At 40.6% G+C, this 19644-nt stretch overlaps 1 protein-coding gene across 2 annotated transcripts in view; it reads right to left on the reverse strand.

The window, feature by feature from the left end:
- Positions 1-19078, reverse strand: part of USP46 (ubiquitin specific peptidase 46) — a 34893-nt gene extending 15815 nt beyond the window's left edge. Inside the window, exons 1-5 of one of the 2 annotated variants that reach the window (XM_079306147.1) lie at positions 18520-19047; positions 17424-17545; positions 5678-5758; positions 4709-4922; positions 2260-2489 (exon numbers count right to left, since the gene is read on the reverse strand). In XM_079306147.1, coding sequence (XP_079162273.1) covers positions 2260-2489; positions 4709-4922; positions 5678-5758; positions 17424-17504 — 606 coding nt within the window. In that variant the 5' untranslated portion in view covers positions 17505-17545; positions 18520-19047. Of the gene's footprint in view, positions 1-2259; positions 2490-4708; positions 4923-5677; positions 5759-17423; positions 17546-18519 lie in introns of both variants that reach the window. The other variant, XM_079306148.1, reaches the window with a different exon arrangement.
- Positions 19079-19644: the final 566 nt, after the last annotated feature.

The raw sequence follows: 19644 nt of genomic DNA on the forward strand, positions 1-19644 counted from the left end.
TATTTAGAGGAAACTACAGACAAGCTAAATTTTCCATAAAGCTTCATCAGTTTGAGTTACTAGTAGGGAATTGTGCAGTTATGCTGTTTCCCAAGGACACATCCTTACTTCAATGCAGTTTCTCTGAGTAAACACTAAATATTGATTAGAATTAGGCCACAGCTATTTAAAGAAGTGTCTTAGGTTGCAATACAGGATGTGACCAAAAGTATGTATTCTATCCCCATCTGTTGAAACCAGGTGGGAAAATGATCCTTATCTCTGTGGGACATATCCTCTGCTTATGGGCCATCTGTTAAAACCAGGTAGGGCAGTCATCTTCATCTTTTCCACAACCCATCCCTCCTCCAGAATATATCTTCTGTTAATGGGCCATTTATTCCGACTGCATGACTGACAAAATTACATCATCCCACTGGGAGATGCTCCACCCAGGGGGAGGAGCCAAATATTTCCTACCATGATAAAAACTGAGATTTGGAACACCAAAGCAGCCTTTTTCCACTGGATTCCAGAGGAAACCAAGACCCTTCCCACACTATCCCTGGACCCTCAGAGGAAAACTGCACCCTTCTACAGGAGCACTGCTTCAGCTGAACCACATCTGTCACTCCAGGAAGAATGTAGCCACCATTTAATGGGACTGCTACCAACACCCTGACTGACAGGGTGTCAGTGTTTTGGGTTTGTTTTTTGTAATACTATTTTAATTTTCCTAGTAAACAACTGATGTTCCTGATTCCCATATCTTTGCCTGAGAGCCCCTTAATTTCAAAATTATAATAATTTGGAGGGAGGGGGTTTACATTCTCCATTTCAAAGAGAGGCTCCTGCCTTTCCTAGCAGACATCTGTCCTTCAAACCAGACAAGAAGTTTGTCAGTTAAAAAATAATTCTAACATTTCACTCATTTTAACTTGCTATTACCCAATGTTTTATAATTGAAATAGATAAAATAATTAATTTTCAGTATCTCCCTCATGTGTTCACTCATACAAGCTTGTTTCAAGCTTGCTCCAACATCTTTTTTCATTTTGACTAGCAGTATATCTCTTCTCCTCACCATCCTCCTCTGACCGAGTCCCTGCAAAGTAGTTTATATTTTCTTGGAATACAGAGCTATTCTTTATGATCAGAAATATCAGACTATGCTCTTTTACACACCTGGTAGGACCTGGGTAGAATTTATGTCACCAAACTTCAGTTGTCTAAACCTCAGCTAGCTGTCTGAAGATACCCTCTTCTATCTTAATGCAGCTAATCTAAAGCTGTGATTTCTTTGAGGAAGTCCATAGTAGCAGCACTGATTTAAGTAAAAATACATAATTTTTAGACCAGACCAGTTTGTTGTCCCAGTCCTCAGCACTGCTGCACCAACAATTGCAACATCTTAATAAAACCATGGAGCCAGGATAAGCTGTATGGAACAAAACACTGCATACTGCTAAAAACTTGTTTCATGAAAGAGCCTGGAGACAGATGGAGAGAGTTTACTGTAAAAGCTCCTTCACAATCTTCATCACCTGCAGGAGTTGAGGATACCATTTCATCCTTAATGTTTATCAACTTTGCTTTACCAAGCAAATGTTAGGTGATGTTAATTCCAACCTTTCTGGAAGATCAGTGTCACTGTTCTCCCCAGAGGAGATTTTTTTTCCTGTCTGTGTTACCTTTTCATGCAACCTCACAGGAACAATTAAAAAAAAATAATTTATTTTCTCTTTCAACAGAAGCAAGTGTTTGAAAAAGACAGTAATCAATAGGAGATTTGCAAGAGGTCTGTCAACTAAAATTAATTTTTACTTATAGCTCAAACATAAGAGATTTCAAACTGACATCATCCTCTTGAATATATTAGGGAGATAATAGAAAACGGTTTGTTAATAATGAACCCTCTGTATACCTGTCAGACTCTTGAGATGGAATTAACACAAATTAATCTTTATATTTCATTTATATTAATATGATATGAATACCTTCTCTCAAAGTTACAGTGATAAGGAAAGGTATTGATTCACTAGCAGGGATTTTAACTGTAGAGATATACTATGTTTTAGGATAGCAAAACCTGGCAGAGATTAGCCAAGTAATGCTTAGAAAAATAAATTTTTAGAAAAGAATATACTCACTTCAAGAAGTAAATTCTACAGGAATATCCACAATTCTCAGATGTCTGAAAAGATTAATATATTTATATACACAAAATGTATCTATCTATTAATTGGCAACAACCAAAAAAAAATCTATCCCAATGCTTACGGTTTCACAGTTCAAACATCTAGTTTCGTTAGTCAGTGTTCCCTGAAAAATCTCATGCACCCAGGTGAGCTCTTGTTTATTGTTCTCTTCAGCTTCATTCATGTTGCCATTTTTCAGTTTCCCGTTTTGCTTTTCCTGTTTCTTCTCCTCCTGCAAAATGTCTGCAATGGTGTTGAGCAGGTAATTTAAAAACTCATGTGCATCCTGCTGCATGTAGTTGTCAAAGAGATCTGTGAAGAAGAGAGTCAAGATTTGTACAGCTGAATATACTTTCCTCCAAGAAAGAAAATTATTTTTTTTTCCAAATACTTGTACTGGCCCTTGCTCAGCAAAGTATTTGGAATCATCCCAAAGAACAGTTTTGCAGCCAGTCACCCTGGCTTAAGTGAAGCCACTTTGGGGGAAAGCTTCATCTCACCTAACTTTAGCTGTCTAGAGAGTTACACTCATTGGAGTTGGTTGTGTAGGCTCCCATTACAGTCAATGAAGAAAGCAAGAGTGTGACGCATCCTAAATTATTGCCTTACACTAGACACTTACTGCCTAACTTCAGTCAGCCCTGACTTCCATCCATATATTCCAAGTCCCTCAGACACTTGGGAACATCACAGAGTTTTGACAGTAATCCACATGGCTGGGAAAACTGAAGCCATTGGATGCTGACACATATTTGTGTACTGTGTCTGGGATGGAGTTACCTTTCCTCACAGTAGCCCACAAGGTGTTGTGCTTTGCAGGTGTGGCTAAAATGATGGTGATGATAACCAGTGTTTCAGCTGATGCTGAGCAGCACTCACACAGCATCAAGGCTGTCCCTCCAACCCTCATCTTGCCCTGAGCCTGGTAGGCTGGGTGTGAAAGAGGTTGGGAAGGGGACATAGGTGAGGCAGCTGATCCAAACTGGCCAAAGTCATTTTTTATGCCATGTGACTTCATGTTCATCACTAAAATCCAAGAGAAAATGGGCAGGTTTTCATTATTAAGATGTATCTCTTCCAAACAAACTTCCACACATGCCAAGGACCTACATCCCTACAGTAGCAGCTGGAAATCATCTGTTGATGGGAGGTAGAGAATAAATCTCATTTGGTTTTCCTTTGTTTCTAATTTTTGGCCTTTTTAAAATTTTATTAAAGTACTTCGATCTCAACTCATGAGGATTTTTTCCTCTAATTTTCTCCCCCTGCCCTGCTGAGATGGAGTGAAAGATAAGCTTGGGGGGCACCTGGCAGCCAGTCAAGGTTAACTCACTTCAAGTAGTAATAATAACACTATCTAAGAAAGCTCATTTTTCACACACAGGTCTGATGAGAAAAGACTTGTCCTGTCCAGTACAAAATGCTTGCAGGAAGAGGGGAAAATACCTCAGTGGTGATATAGCACAGACTTCTCCAGTAAAGGCTTAAGTTGCTCACCATGTCAAAGAAAAAAGAATGTGTGTTCCCAGAAATATGCATTTTTATCCCCCTGCTCCTGAAAAAGTTCATGTGGATTTCCTCAGAAAATATTGTACAGGACCTTTGGCTTTGTAGTGTCTAACCAGGACATATAAGCTGGGTAATACACACTGACTCTGGCCCTAATTTGAAAAAGCTGAAAACATAAGATCCAGTCTTTACAAGTGATCCCCAACAGTGTGGGTTCATTTATCACTAGATGACTCACAGTTAACTTTTTCATTACTTCAATTGTCTGCTCTGAAATGAACAGTCTGCCCATTTATATGCTGTCACTGGGAAGCAATTTCTTCCAGGTGTTTGCCTCATGCTTTGTCTTTCATTCAAAGTCTCCCTCTTTCTATGCATATCATCTACACCAATATGAGTCCAGGACAAAATGGAACTGTGACAAGCTTCTCTATCTCAAGATGTTCCTCATATCCCTCACAAGAACTACTACTAAAAGATTAGGTAGGTATTTTTTACCAGCTTAATAGTCAAAATGGGTCTGATGCTTCACAAAGTAAGACTGTGTTCACCCCTTCCAAGAACCAGAGCAGCACTTGATGTGTGGTGGATTGACTACCCCACACATACCCAGGGTGTTCTGGACTTGGTGGTGCCTGCTGCCTTCCTAGGTCACACAGTTTCTACACTGCCACCTGCCCTCAGTGTTTCTCTCTACCACACACCACAAAAAAATAATTAAAAATTAAGCAGTGTCACCCTATTCCCAGCCCTAGCTCACTCTACAGTAAGGTCTGCCCCACCATGCTGTGAAAACATCACTAATTCACACACCTCTGGGAGCCTATGAAATGCAGTATGGTTATTTCAAGCAAAATATCATATACATACATACTAAAATAATAATACATGCCACAAAGTGCTAAAAGCAATTTGCAAATCTAACCTGTATTTCTGATTAATATGATCACATTGCTCAATATTTATTTATACTTTTTTGATCAATGCATGAATACCTTAGAGGACTTCAGTTTTACACTTACCATTCTCTTTTCGTAACCTCGATATGAACTTCTTTGGTGGAATAACTCCAACTTTTTTCTTCTGAGTAGCAATACTGTGGAACAGATCTGCCAGGCAAGTCAAGAGGTTTTCCTTCTTTTTCTGTTGGGCCTTGTATGATAATACATTTTCCCGAAATGGCCGGCAAAAATACAACGCTTGCAGCACAGAGTTACAGTAGCAGGTGTTCCCAAACTGCCGTGCAAAATTAAAAACAAGCTTAATCCCTGTGCATCACAACAAAACTGGCTGTTCATTCAAACTCTGACTCCTGTCACCATCACAAACCATTTTGTGGCCATTTTGCCACACAGTTGCAGTTGCACACCCACCATGACACTTCACGGAAAAAACTGGTGCTCTAAATTAATGTGGATTCAAAGTAAAGGTCTCCACTTGTAAGAAAAATATTTATTGTAGTGAATTTCACTAATTTTATTTCCATATATGGGAAATCTCTATCTTACTGCTCAGTACCAGAATGACTAATGTTTTCAATGGAAAAAATTACTGTATCTATATCATTTTTATGGGAACAAACAAGTGATTAAACACTCTTCTCACTCATTTTCTCTTTGGTCAAATAAAAAAGCTTCTCCTAAGAATCCCCAGTGCAGAATGCTGTACCTAAACTTGTACATACTTTCATCACTTCCTCCCTCCTATTTCACAGCTAAAATAGTCTTAATTTTATTTAAGTGTATGTTCTAATCACTGGAAATATTCATGGAACTGTTCTCTCTGGGGGTGTATGAAGCCATCTTCAAACATCTGATATAGTTTTGCAACCCACTTTGCCTAAAATTGCAACATGAGGAGAGCTTTAAAAAAAAAAGACAATCCTGCTTTAGAATAAGATTGATTAGAGCAGGGGAGAGAGAAAAACAAAACAAAACAAAACAAAACCAAGGAGCAAAGCAAATGTCAAGTAACATCAAAATGATACTTACATTGACCAATCCAAAGTAGTGTTCATTGATTGGAAACTGCTCTGGGCCAATGTCTTTTTCCAGAGCAGAGGCATTGGTGCCCTATGGAAAAAAAAAAAAAAAAAAAAAGGAAAAAAGTCAAAACACAAACCAGACAAAAAAAACCCCAAAAACAAAAAAACCCCAACATTACAAAGGAAGAAATTATTTAGAATATTAAGATTATAAAATAAAATTATGGACAGCATTAAGATAGAAAATAATTCTTTGTTTTTAGCCATTATTTGCCAAGTGAACTCTATCTTACTGATAGCCAAGCACTACAGCCTCATGAACCACTAAAGATATTAGCATATCTGGATAGTAGAGCTGGTGTGGTCCTGCCATGGAGCCTCTGGTAATAGATTACTAGAATTGAACAGATCACAGCAGTGGTTCTTCCCACACCCATCTGCCCCTTATTCTTATGTGTACGTGGTCATCTGGATACTATTACTCTCCTGTCTCATAAAGGCAATAGTTGATCTTAACTGCAACCCCAACAATCAGTTCCTAGATGGAAGGCAGGTTTTCTAAACATTACTGAAACTCCTCTGAATCCCTCTTAAGTAACCATCAACTGGCAACAATACTTGGGCTTCAGATGGGCACCCAGCTCTGGTAACATTACAGAAGCTAAAAGCAAGTGTGATATACCTGTCGTTTTGTCCTATCTAACATTAAAGAGCACGTAAATCCAACAATCACTGTTAGATGTCATAGTCACTGCCCTAGTATGGCAAGTTATGTTCAGCTGCATCTTCACTTCAACACCAAATCTTTTTAGGTAATCGCTGGTCTGTAAGTACAGTCACTAATTTGGTATTTTACCTGTTGTTTTGCTATATTAAAATGCCCATTTTTGAGCATGCTTAAATTACTAAGTAAGTAAGGTAGATTGCTGCCAAAGTAAATGTCATCACTCCTATACACATTATAAACTTGGCTCCATCCTCTGACACCCTCACTTCAGATACCTACAGACATTAATGAGTTCCCCTCTCACTGTCTCTTCTCCAGGCTGAACAGACGCAGCTCCCTCAGCCTTCCCATGTAAGAGAGCTGCTCCAATCCCCTTCTCATCTTTGCTGCCCTGCACTGGACCTGCTCCAGGAGCTCCATGTCTCTCTTTTCCTGAGGAGCCCAGAACTGGACACAGCACTCCAGATGTGGCCCCAGCAGGGCTGAGCAGAGATCACCTCCCCCAGCCTGCTGGCAATGCTCTTCCCAGTGCACCCCAGGACACCACTGGCCCTCTCATCCACATGGGCACATGGCTGGCTCATGGCTGGCTGGCTCATGGATGGCTGGCTCATGGATGGCTGGCTCATGGATGGCTGGCTCATGGACAGTGAGTCCACCAGAGCCCCGAGATCCTTCCCTGTACAGTGCTGTCCAGCAGGTCAGTCTCCAGCCCCTTCTGAAGGGCTGCACAGCACTTGGGGGTATTGGCTGCTCCTCCAGCTTTATGTCAGTGAACCTGCTGAGGATGTCTCTGCCCCTTCATCCAAGTCATTAATGAATAAGTTAAACAATTCCCAATTCTGAATGGTGGGGGACACCACTAGTGTCAGGCCTCCAACCAGACCCCAGGTCACTGACAATGATTCTTGGGGTCAGCCAGTTCTCAATCCACCCCAGCATCGACTCATCCAGACCACACTTCCTGAGTTTGCCGTGAGGACAATGTGGGATACGGGTCAAAACCCTTGGTGAAGTCAAGGTAGACATTTACTTAAAGTTCATCAGCTAAAATTTTCAAAGTAAATGGTAATCAGATTTAGAATTCTCATGTCCCTTCCCTATCTCCTCCCCAAGGCCTGATTTCTGTTTCCTCACTGCAACTACCATCACCACTGCTTGCCAAATTAGATTATTATTTCATGCCAATACTTTAAAAGAAGATTTAGCCAACAGAATTAGCAGTGTGAAACTCAGCACAGGTGCTCTTTGAGAATTTGCAAGCCTTAAAAGTAAAACAACTCCTTTAAGTTGGCAGGTTCCACAAAAACTCCAAAGATGTCATACTTCACATTCTCTTCTCAGATCTTTTTTCATTCTCTTTCTTTCTCTTACATATACAGAGTTCATTGCTCAGACCAAGTGTATGTTACTTCCCAGAAAATCCCTTTGAGACTGAAGTACTTTACAAGCACAAGTCTTCATGAGAAGCTTTATAAGGGATATATGTTCTCACCAGACTCTGCTAAGCCTTGGTGAGAAACTTGGAAAAAAGACTGATTGATACAAAGCAATTATTGGCTACCATTCAACAGAGATGGCAGTGTGATAATTATGTAAGTCTCACATGGAGATTAGTTTCATTGCTTGGAAAATCAGCCCTGCCAAAGATGCACATATTCAGCTAAGCATCCCAAGAGGGAACAAACTGATAAATATTTGCCTATCTGATACCAGCAGTGAAGCAAACAACAAACTGTTACACTCAAAACCTTGTTTGATGCAAGAGAAACATGACTACAGAAGATTTAATGTAGCTTCTGAGGAAAAACCTCTTTATATTAATACTCATTGTACAGCATTCAGATCAAAGCAAAGGTTTTCTTTGAATACACTTTTAACATTACAGTCAAGTTCTCTAAAAGAATGTGAAATGGGTGTTTTTTCAAGTTTTGTAGGGAGTATTCTCCACACTGAAATAAATTCTCCCTCTACAGTTCCTGGAAAATACTATCTCTAAAAAGTAATCTCCTACTCTTTCATAAACTACAGGTTAGTGTATTCTGTTAGACAAACACTGCTAACTAGTTGTTCCTACATTACTCATTTGCTTTTCCTCCAGGGCCAGGGTTTCTTCCTTCAAAGGATGCCAGATGGTTGGACAAACCCATTCTCATATTTAATTTTTCTTGCAAATATTGTGAGAAAGAGCAAGAATCAGGATTTACCACACAAATTATCACTGAAAACCAAACAAATTCGTGATGTATACTAACCAATCTTCATATAAAAACTCTACATTGCATGGAAATCTCCAAAGTACCAGCTGTTGAAAAAACCACATGCTTAATAACAGCTCATCATGGAGCTTTTTTACCTCTCCACAACCAGGCCTTAGTAGTTGCAAATTTAAAATAAAATACAGTGTGCCAGAGAGCTGACAAAACAGTGAGGCTAAATTCAATCTTTGAGTAAACTGACATAACCCACTAGGACTTCATTAGGAGTAGTGCATTCTTGTATCAAAGGCAATTTCAGTCTGATTTATTCTGAGGTCCCCAAGAAGATACTGTTAAATCCATAGAAAAAGAAGTCTAGGAACATGGGTAAGAAGCACAGAGACCTGATGCTTCCAAGAAGGATATATTTCTTATATGGAGAAAAAAAATGTAGACAGACTACTTAGTAAAACTCAAACCATGTCACATTGCATTTAAATCACATGTTTTGCAAATGAAGTCTCTTCAATAAGCAGTGGACATGAGGACAGAAGAAGAAAATTTTTCCAAGAAAGTATGCAAGAAATTGTTCACCCAATCCAGGCTTAAATTGGAAAAAATATGTTATTAGGGATATGTTAAAGGTGGTTCAGAATTCAGTTTAAATCAACCATATCAAATGGAAAACATATTAGTTGGTCTACTGATCTTAACCTACAGCAAACATCAACCATGACTATTTAACATGGTTTTCAGCATGTTTGTGTTTGCTCTCACTCCCAGAAAGTCATTTTGACTACTTCTACAGTGAAAACCTGCTCATACATTTTAGTTCAACCACACTCTATGGTTTCATAAATGCTTCAGCTAGGAGAAATATACTACCACAGCTGAATCTACTGTAGTTCCATAAAAATAAGCAGAAGCAGCAGTGTAGCTACAGACCCTGAAATGAAGAGAGGCTGCATAAGTCAACAAAGTGGGGTTTGGGAGTATTAAATAAAGTCATATCAGAATATAGAGACAGCAAAGGAGACTGGCTCCTTCTTAAAAGAATAGACTAGTGGAGAAAATGCAGGGGAGTGTCTGAGATCTTATGAGAGTGAGAACTAGGTCAATGTGGAAACTCCTGCTATGTATTCTGTGGTGTTGGAACCTTGATTTCTCAGTTTTAGCATTTAATTCAGCAATCAGTATTCAGCCCTTGTAAATAGCAAGGACTTCAGCTGGAGACATAGCCAAGCACAGGTCAGTCTGGCCAAGATTTTTGCCACAGCATGGCTCCAAAAACATTCGGCCCATATGACCTAAATTTTTTCCCCTTGTTATTCGGCCCTAGACCTTCCAAAGAATTAGACTGCTGGTTTTCTTTTCAGTTAAAATTTCTGATAATATTTCTAAGAGTTTCATTTGTGCTTTGCATCACATGAAACAGATTAGGAAAAAACCCTGCTGTTCCTTTACACTTTAACACATATATATATATAAAAAAACAACTTCAGAATAAAAAAGAAGTCATCAGATTAGTTCATTAAACCACATGTAGCAAAGTAATCTAAAAATCTCCAGTTATTCAATGGAGGATGAGAAATGGACAAGAGCTAATATGGAAGATAGTGTCAACAGAAGACAGCAAATCAGACTAAACTTTGTACTGTGACAGAGCCATAAGAATGGCACTAACTTTCTTGAAATACACATGTATTTAATTTAAAGTAAATGAGCACAGTAAAGAAATTAGGATTTTTCAGTGGGTATCACTAAATAAACAGAAACACAGTACAAAAACCAAAATTAATTAAAATTTTCTTTATACAGAAAAGACAAAGATAAAAAGAAATAAGAAGAAATATCTTGTTCACAAGAAAATCTAAAAAAATATAAGGGGAAAGCACATAAAAATTGAATAATTATAACAGAAACTTAACAAATACACAAAGAGCAAGAAATCAATGAAGGAAGATGGCTGGTCCACAACATAGGGTTTCAGATCATATACATTCATAGACAAGATTTCTTTTTTCCTAGTATTCTGGGAAAGTGAGAGCAACACAATAGTTTTCTGAAGGGAGAAACTGAAGACTTAAGACAAACTAACGGTGATGTTTGGGCTGGTAGCAGAGAAATTAGAGTAAAAATAGACATGGCTTCAGGGCTAGGCAGCCTGAGTTTAAGGATTTTGGAAGGCACAGCACATGGAAGGGAAGGAAAAAAGAAGATAAAGAAAGATGGGGAAAGCCTCCTGGCCAGCAAATGGCAGTGATGGATAACTCAAAATAGAAGAGGCAACTGTAAATAAAACCCAAAATTAGCTCCCAGAAGCAACAGAAAGAATCAGGAGTAAAAGGAGAGCTAGCAATAACATAGCATGCAGCACACATGGACTTTCACTCTTCTCAGGAACAATCTCAGTTTTCTCAGAGATATGGTGAGTAACTGAAATACCCAAACCAGACTTCTTAAAAACTCATAGATATTAAATGCCAAACCTGTAAGTTTTTAAAGTGTAAGTCTCACAAGATTGCTGAATTTAACCAGATTAGCCCTCTCTTCATTCTAGGAAGAAATGCTTTTTATTCCTCCAGCAAAGCTATTTTAGGCCTTTTTTTGCCTCAAGAAGAAAGAGGAAAAAGATGATTCTATAAAAATGCAGAGGGGATCATAAAGAACCAAAAGAAGGCAAAAGAACCTTGACTGACTGAAAAGCCACTGTGCATTCAAATTTTTTAGGAAAGATGATTTATCAAAATATATAAAAATAAATTATTTTAGTGCATTTTTTCCAAAGAGTCTTCTGATCATTAAGGTAAATTATAAGAGCTTGAAAGGAGAAGCCTTTTTTGTTGCTGGGTGCACTAAACGATCTCTATTTACAGATCTAAGTATTGCATATACCACAAATAACTTCAACACTTTACTGTGTGGTTTCCAAGAAACTGATTAAAATTGCAAGAACTGAAATCCTGAACCATTTAAAACCTTGGACAAAGTTTTTAAGGTACTCAATCTTACATAGCTGTTAAACTTGGTTTTCTCAAAGCATAAAGAACCAAGTGCTGCAAGTAAGATTCTAGTGAAGTGTTGTAAGTCCAGTGTCTATATACATAAGTAATTTTAAAAAAATATTGACCTTTAAACTTTCCAGGATTAGACAGCTTTTACCAAACTGCAACTCAATATTCTCTTGCGAGTCTGTATTCCCAGTTTAATGTTCTTGGATTAGTGGCACCCAGACTTTTGCTGGAAGAAGTAGCAAAACCATTGGTTTTGGCCAGTTTCCTTCTTCAGAACACATGGCATCAAGATGGTCTCATGAGCCAAAATGAAACTAAGATTTGCTTACAAACTACAACTTCTTCAGTAACGTTTTTGTCTAGACCATCTAGACTGCATATGTGGTGCTTCAGAGTATTTTATAAGCAAGGTACCTTCTGAACTTTTTCACAGCTGTACCAGAAGGAACACTCTGATAACCTGGAGACAGACCTAGGAAATTGTATCTCCATACAAGGTGAGTAATGAGGGCTGCAGCTATGTTGCAGGACAGGTTTAGAATTTAAAAAAAAAAAAAAAAAAAAAAAAAAAAGACTGACAGTATTTTTATTTTAGAGAAATCCTCTAAGGAGCTGAGACAAGCACAAGATTCTGCACATGAAGAGAAGAATTACCATGAACAAAATGGGAAACAGCTGACTAAGGTGGTAGTGTTTCAGAAAATAAAGAAAGAAAAGAAAAGTCTCTGTCTAGTGTAAGATGAATAAGCCACAGGTATGCAGTATTATTCTTAAAAAATCCCTAAACCCACAACAACAAATGTTACAACATAATAAATTCTTGCAGGTGGTAGTCTAAGTTCCTGTTTAACTTGTCAGTGGTAAGACATCTTACAGCCAGGTTTGGGTGCTTCACTTCAAGGAAGATGAAGGTAACTGGGAAGAATCCAAAAGAAGCCAGTCAAAATGGAATACTCAACTCTAGAGAAAAGTGACCTATAAGAAAGGGTTGAATGGGGTTATGTTGCATAAGACAGAAAAGGCTACATAATGCAGAAAAAGGCATGGCAATATTTTCAAGTCTACAGTTTGTTACAGAAAGGAGCTAGTCTGTTCTTGGTCTCAGTAATAGACAGGATGAGAAGTACAAAGCTCAAATTACTGAAATGTAGATTCCAGTAAGACATAAGGAAATGTGATGTAGTTCCTGTCATTGGAAATCTCCAACTTTGGCTGACATATCAGAAATAACACAGGTTTATAATTTTCAGTGGACAGTTAGAGACTTTATTGTCCTAGGATATTTTATATACAACTATTATGAGACCATTAATTGTGAAATCAAAAAATCAATTAAATTACTGAAACATGCAATATCCAGTAATGGTTGCTTTAAAACCCTTAGCAAATCAGCCTTTTCTGCAAGGACTGTGCATACCCAAGAAGATGCTTACAGTGGCTGACAGTGGGGATGCTTCTTCCCCAGAAGCACTGATATCCTGGGGTATTCAGTACATAATCTACAAAACAGCCAACCAAGGACAGTTTCTGAGGCTAAAGGAAGGTGAGCTGAAGAGAATTGGCTGACTGCTTCTCTGACTGGCCAGGACTTAGATTCCACAGACTGCAGCTCTTCAAACCCATCAGAACCTTGCTGAGCTGTAACTAAGAGGTTCCTTTATTGAGGTGTTTAGCATAACCACTGGTTTACTCTTAATTCAGCAATATGAAGCCATCTAGAAGAATCACACTGTACACTAGATATTGTGTTCAGGAGTTGTCCTTTTGTGCTTGCTTCCCTAACAGGTAGTAAGTACATAATAACCACTTTAGCCATTACCAGGTATTCATGCAAAACAAGCCTCAGCCATTACTTGAGGTTGTACTTCGGGAATTATGTATTAGGATATTTCTCATTTTGCATATACTCCAAATATCTTTTGTGGACTTCTGTTCATCTTCTGATGGAATGCACACTTTCTGTCTGTTAGACCAGTAGCCATTTGTCAGCCACACCCTCAAGTTTCTCATTACCTCAGAAAACTATTCCAATGATTAGACTTCATATTCTCCATGCTTTTCATATTTTTGCTTCTATATTCTACGTGTCATATTGAAATTGTGCACTCTTGAAACTATGCTTCTAAAACTGCATTGCTTGAGCTCTCTAATCTCATCAGATGTAAAAATTTATATTCCTTTATCAATCTAAATATGCCTTCAGACAACTGTTTTTATTGTCTGGCATGTATTACTTTGCCTTTATCTGTATTTATGGGAAGACATATAAGACATGAAGAAAAATACATTGCAGATTGTTCAAATGAATAAATCCAGTTGAAAATAATAGTGATCAATTCTGTAACCAAGTAATATTCTTATGATTCCTGTATGAAGTAGGATTTTAGTATTTTTTCAGCATTAAAATTGTACAGGTTTTTTCTGTATAGAGTATTTTCCAAATCTGCTTGTAGTTTGAATCTTCATTCTGCCAATGCCCTATATTCAAAGAAATCCTGCAATGAGTCTCTAAAATCATTATATTAAATAAACAAAAAATTCCAATATTTATTCCTATTTTTTCCTGGATGTAGAGACTCCTAGGCTTGTATGTTTTTTCTCTACAACAAGTTTCTAGGCTAATTAGGAACTCTGTTTGTTTGCTTGCTTGTTTGTTTGTTTGTTTAAAACTGAAAGCTGTAATTCACAGGTGTTCACATAATTGCTGAAGAATTGTGTGAATTTTTTCATGCAGAAAACCTGCTATTTTTCTGAAACTTGTAACTATGAGACTATAAGAAGAAAGAGTAATGTGAAACTCCAAAATTAATCCAAGGAATTGCAACTTTTTTTTCCAAATTATCTATACAATGACTACCAGGAGTAACTGTGAACTATCTCAGATGATACCTTGTATCAGAGAAATCCAAATGTATTTAGATTATTCTGTCCATTAATTGTCAGAACACTATGAAGTTCTAATTGGAATATTTGAAATTATGAAAGGGGGGAATTAGAAACCTGTTCTCAACAGAATTCTAGAAGAGAGAAATACGTTTCTCAGAGCTTGTTAGCCAGATCAGTATAAATGTATGTCAATACATTCTGATATGGTTAGATGCCCTTCACTGCACATAACAGTAATATCCCTAGGCCACAGCTGCAGCATGAGCTTAACTCAGAACTCAAGGCTGTACCAACAGCTCATCAACAGAGAAATAAACTGCAGAAGATTCCAGTAAGCATGAAATGCCAGCATGCCTGTCTACATTTGAACCAGCATTTGGTACTTGAGTCACTGGGTTATTTCACAGAAACAGTAAGCAAAGAGAATTACAGCATTGGAGGGGCTACATCACATCCCTAGCTGGTGCCTGCTGTCTACAAGTGTTGCAAGGCATTGGCTGCTGGCATTCCCTCGAATAGAGTTTTTTCAATGTATCTTATGCTTCTTCACAGCTGTTGTACCTGTCCTGCATAAAATATGACAACCGCCTGTTGTATACATCCCTCAGAGGTGAACATGGTGTGCAGACAGAGTGATTGAGCTTTTACAGGGGCTGAAGGGCAGGTAAGTTGAACTAGACTTGGGTACTAGACCTACCTTCTCAGTGAACATGGCCATCACATCCACATAAAAATCCCACTGATTCCTTCAGGCTCAGTTGCCTTCATCCCCTCCACCCATTCAGTTTTAGCTCTTAGTTCTCACAAAGCAAATCAGTGAATAACAACTAGAACTATTGCTATTATTATAATTTTGGGTACAAACTTGGTAAAGGACAATAGAGGAATTGTGTTTGATTCTAGAAAGTTGGGCATTTAAATATTTACTGCAAGTAAATGTGCCAAGTGGAAACTTCCCCCGCCAAGTATTTTTTACTTACTGGCTAGCTCCTACTGTGTCTGTCTCAGCATGTGAGAGCTTATCCAGCAAATATATAGCACTAAGTATCTTTTGCAAGTGAGTTAAATACTGTCCCTGTCTTTTTGCTTCACTGCATTTGTTTTGATCCTTCCTGAAAAGACTAGTAATCTCTACCATCTTCAGGAGATCAAAATTACAGCCCAAGATGCCAAATATCAGGCAGTTAACTTAATAGCAAAGATATATAAAAAAATGCTGGCTAGCCAGGTTTTTTAATTCATTCAGCTAAATTTCCATAGGTTTTTTCCCTTCAGGACATGAGAGAAAACATTGGACAAACACACACAAAAAACTTTGTCAGGTAAGGACTATCATTGAAACCTTAATCTAAGTTGCATTCAGGGAGGGACAAGTATTTCAGGACCAATTGCCGCTTCTATCTCTCTTCCCCTACTCCCCCTGCCACTCCCGAAAATCACCCAGACACCATCATTTGGATTTTGGTTTCTTTTTTTTCAAAAACCCTCTGTGAACACCCTAAAGTGGAATGGGAAAAAATAAAGTCCAGAACACCTTTTTTAAATTATTGAATTCAACCAGGTTAAAAAACTTAGAAACCTACTAGTATGTAGCATAACATAGAAAAGCAGACTGTATTACTTAAGAACTGCAGAGCTATTTCTTAGTCCATAAATTGTCAGTAGCTCAGTTTTCAAGCAATGCATTATAGTGCAGGAACAAGGTCTGGGAATGAGTATCTCAGCATCTTTCTATATAGATTTCTACAGATGTTCTAAATCAAGCTACCAATGCAAATATTTAGGTTTTAAAAAGGCAAAAGGTTTGCTGTTATACCTCTAGCCTTCTGGAAGGTTGTCATAGCTCCTTCTATAAATCACTGAGTTCAAGTCCATCACCTCATCAGAGTGGACATGTTTTTGGAGGAGCCATAATGCAATGTCGCCGACACTTGCAAGAATTTGTATTTTTCTTAGAGCCCCAAATTCCTGCAGCTGTCTGAAAACTCCATTGTTTTTGCCTAAAAGAACGTTGAGTCCCTGGTTATCCAGAAAAAAAATTAAATGTACCAAACACAACATAGCATCTCTAAAAGCCAAGTACACAGATCTCAAGGAATATGCAGCCTTAAAACATCATTAACATTAAATTGACTGCACCTTCTGTCACAGTACCATGAGCTAGAGTTGCCTTGAAGTATGAATCCTTGTATGCCTTTTGTTTGGGGCTCTCCTTCTTCCCTTCAGTCTCTCCATCTCTCAGATGCTACTTTTGCAGGATGTACTGGCAGCGACAGCTGAGCAGCACACCATTACAATAACCTCATGAGTTCTGCTGTGAGTCTGTTCACTCTTTGGGAGAAGTGTGCTGCATACAAGTGCATCAGTCTGAAGCACATGAAAAAATCAGAGTTCCTAGTACTTTATACCAAGGTCTTACACCCGCCTATGAGTGTCCAGCTCCCCTTCATGTGGTGCTCTTTTAAACAGTTTGCAAGGCATCACATCCACCATTAACCAGCAGCAAAAACTGGAGCCTGCCTCAGAGAGATGGTAAGTGTACCAGGATTTTCTCCTCAGTCTGTACCATTTCCTGAGCCTCTCTTAGCAGTATTTGTGACTCACTGGACTGGAAATCATTAAGAAAAATTTAAAATTCAGAAAACTAGTTACTGTTGGTGAAGAAAGGTGAGCACTGGATTTTGTATTCATTTTTTTAGCCACAGGACTAGCTCATCCTCTCTGCATTTAGAGTAGGTATTTCAAAGGGAGGACTGAGGTTCAAATCAAAACTATGCATGGGATTTCCCAGGCATTTCATTTGCAACAAAAGAGCAAACAGACTTAGGTGGAAGTGTGGACACGTGGAAGGGGAGCAGGCTTGCAATCTGCACTCCCTCACTCAGACCCCACAGGAGCCAGGCTTCTGGGGCTGTGCCTTTGCCTTACCCCAGAGACAGGCTCCATTCTCCAGGGCAGATGAATGGTATGTGTGGCATTAGCAGCACAAGGCATGCTGGGGCACCACATGGAGGGAAGCTGACAACTGTGTGTGGCTGCTCTTGAAGAACCTGGAAATAAGGGTGAAAAATACAGACTAAAAAACCAAAATGAACAAAACCAGGATTCTCTTCTGTTTGCATTGGGATGCTTAGCATGCAACCGTTTCTTTGGCAAGTTTGCTACTGCCTCACTGTATTAAAAAGTCTTTGATAAAGTTTGAGCTTTTCCTCCTCCCACCAAGAAGTTTCAAAAACCTAAACCAAATTAGTTGCTCCAAGTTTATTAGAACTAAAATTAAGCCCAAACACAACACAGAAAGCATCATTTCAACTGTTCCACGGGGAGAAAAGTAGCAAATTGAACATCACAAACAAAAATAGAAATATTTCCTTATTCCCTCCTCATTGCCTACTCTGGTTTAGAGAAGGCAAAGTGATTCAATAGGACGTTACAAACACCACTCCTTTTCGAGCAGCATGCAGTACAAGTTAAACCCTGTCAGCTCTAAAGCCAAGACTCCCCAGACCGGGCTTCTAGCATCGGGATCCAAGTGAGTGTTATTAGGCATCTAAACATCCTCCTATCCTGGGTAATCGGGGGCGTTCCTGGCCCTAGGACACCACAGGGTGCCTGCCTGAGAGGGTTAAACTGGGTGACCCTGATTTAATGTGGATTCAGGACCCAACTTTGGTCCTTTCGCAGTATTATTAGCGCAGGAGGAAGGGCGGGCGGAGGAAGGGCGGGCCACGGCTCCGTCCGCAGCGCGCCCCGGCCGGGGTCAGACCCGCTCCGGGGGGGCCTCGCACCGCTTCTGCATCTCCGTCCCTCCCCGCCCTACGCCCGGGCTGCTCCAGGAAAACTTCTCGGGACATCGTCACTCTCCGCCGGCCAACTCCATCCCAGGCACTTCCCTGCGCAGCCCGCCCGGCTCCCCCGCCGCCGGGCAGGGGACGGAGCCGCGCGTTGGGCTGCGCGCCGGGGCAGCACCCCCGGCCGGCCCCCGCAGGGGCTGCCGTGCCGCCCGCCCCCCGCCAGCACTCACCATATTACAGATGGAGGCGATGTTTCTGACAGTCATTAGTCTAAAGGTTGCAGCGATCCCACACCGCCATCTTTATAAGGTGAAAACAGCCCCGCTCATGGTGGGAAGAGCGCAGGAAGGGATAGGGGGCGGCGGCGGCTCCTGCTCCGGGGCTGGGATAAAAGCAAGAGGAGGGGACTGCACCGGCACCCTTTACGCCCGCAGAGCAGCAGAAGGACGGACCTTCCCGGCCTCCCTCCTCCGGGCGAGTGACCGGGAGCTTCAGCAGCGCGGGGAGAGCGGCCGCATCTCCGCTCCTTCCGCCTGTGCCGCTCGCACGGTCCGCAGGGCCCGGGCTCCCGCTGGAGCGCTCAGCCGCGCCTCTGCGCCAGCCGGCACCGCGCTAATCTCTCCCTTCCTCCTCCTCCTCCTCTTCCTCCTCTCCCGGCGGCTGCCGTCGCCGCTCGCCGCTCCATCGCAGCGCCTCGCCCGCTGATCCGCTCTGACAGCGCCGGGGAAGGGAAGGGACGGGCAGGGAAGGGAAGGTCAGAGGAGTGCCCGGCACGGGGCACCCGGCGGGGCGGCCGCCGCCGCAGCCAATGCGCTGCGGGGCCGAGGGGCGCGGGGGGGCTGCGAGAGGGGCCGTGGGGCTTTAGCAGCCGGGCCTGGAATGGCCACGGGGCTGAGAAACCCGGCCCCAGTGCGAGCATAACCATAGCGGCAGGCAGCAGGGTGAAGGGCAGGGAGGCAGAGTGCGGGCAGGAGGACGTAGATGTGTGACAGTGACGGCGGCACTGTGCTTTGGGACATGCTCACCCCACCTAATCAGAGGTACATAGGAACCCAGGCGCTTGCAAAATCCAGATCAGTAGGCTGGAATGTGATTTACTGCCCACAGTTGGTGCTTGGTATTGCCATTCATTCAGATAACATTTATCTTCACAAATGCAGTTTTGGGACTGCGTCCACACCACGTGTGCAAGTGCTCACTCACAAATTCACATGTGGCCTTTATACAACACGGTTAATGTAATAATCTCAGTTTCTCTTCAGGCCCATGCCTTTCTCCAAGGTAGAGCAGCATGAGTATATTGAATTTACACACGTGATAATAGGCACAAGGTTGTTAAATAACTAACTTGAGGT

Source organism: Erithacus rubecula (genome assembly GCF_903797595.1).
Source record: "Erithacus rubecula genome assembly, chromosome: 5".
In the NCBI taxonomy this organism is placed as follows: Eukaryota; Metazoa; Chordata; class Aves; order Passeriformes; family Muscicapidae; genus Erithacus; species Erithacus rubecula.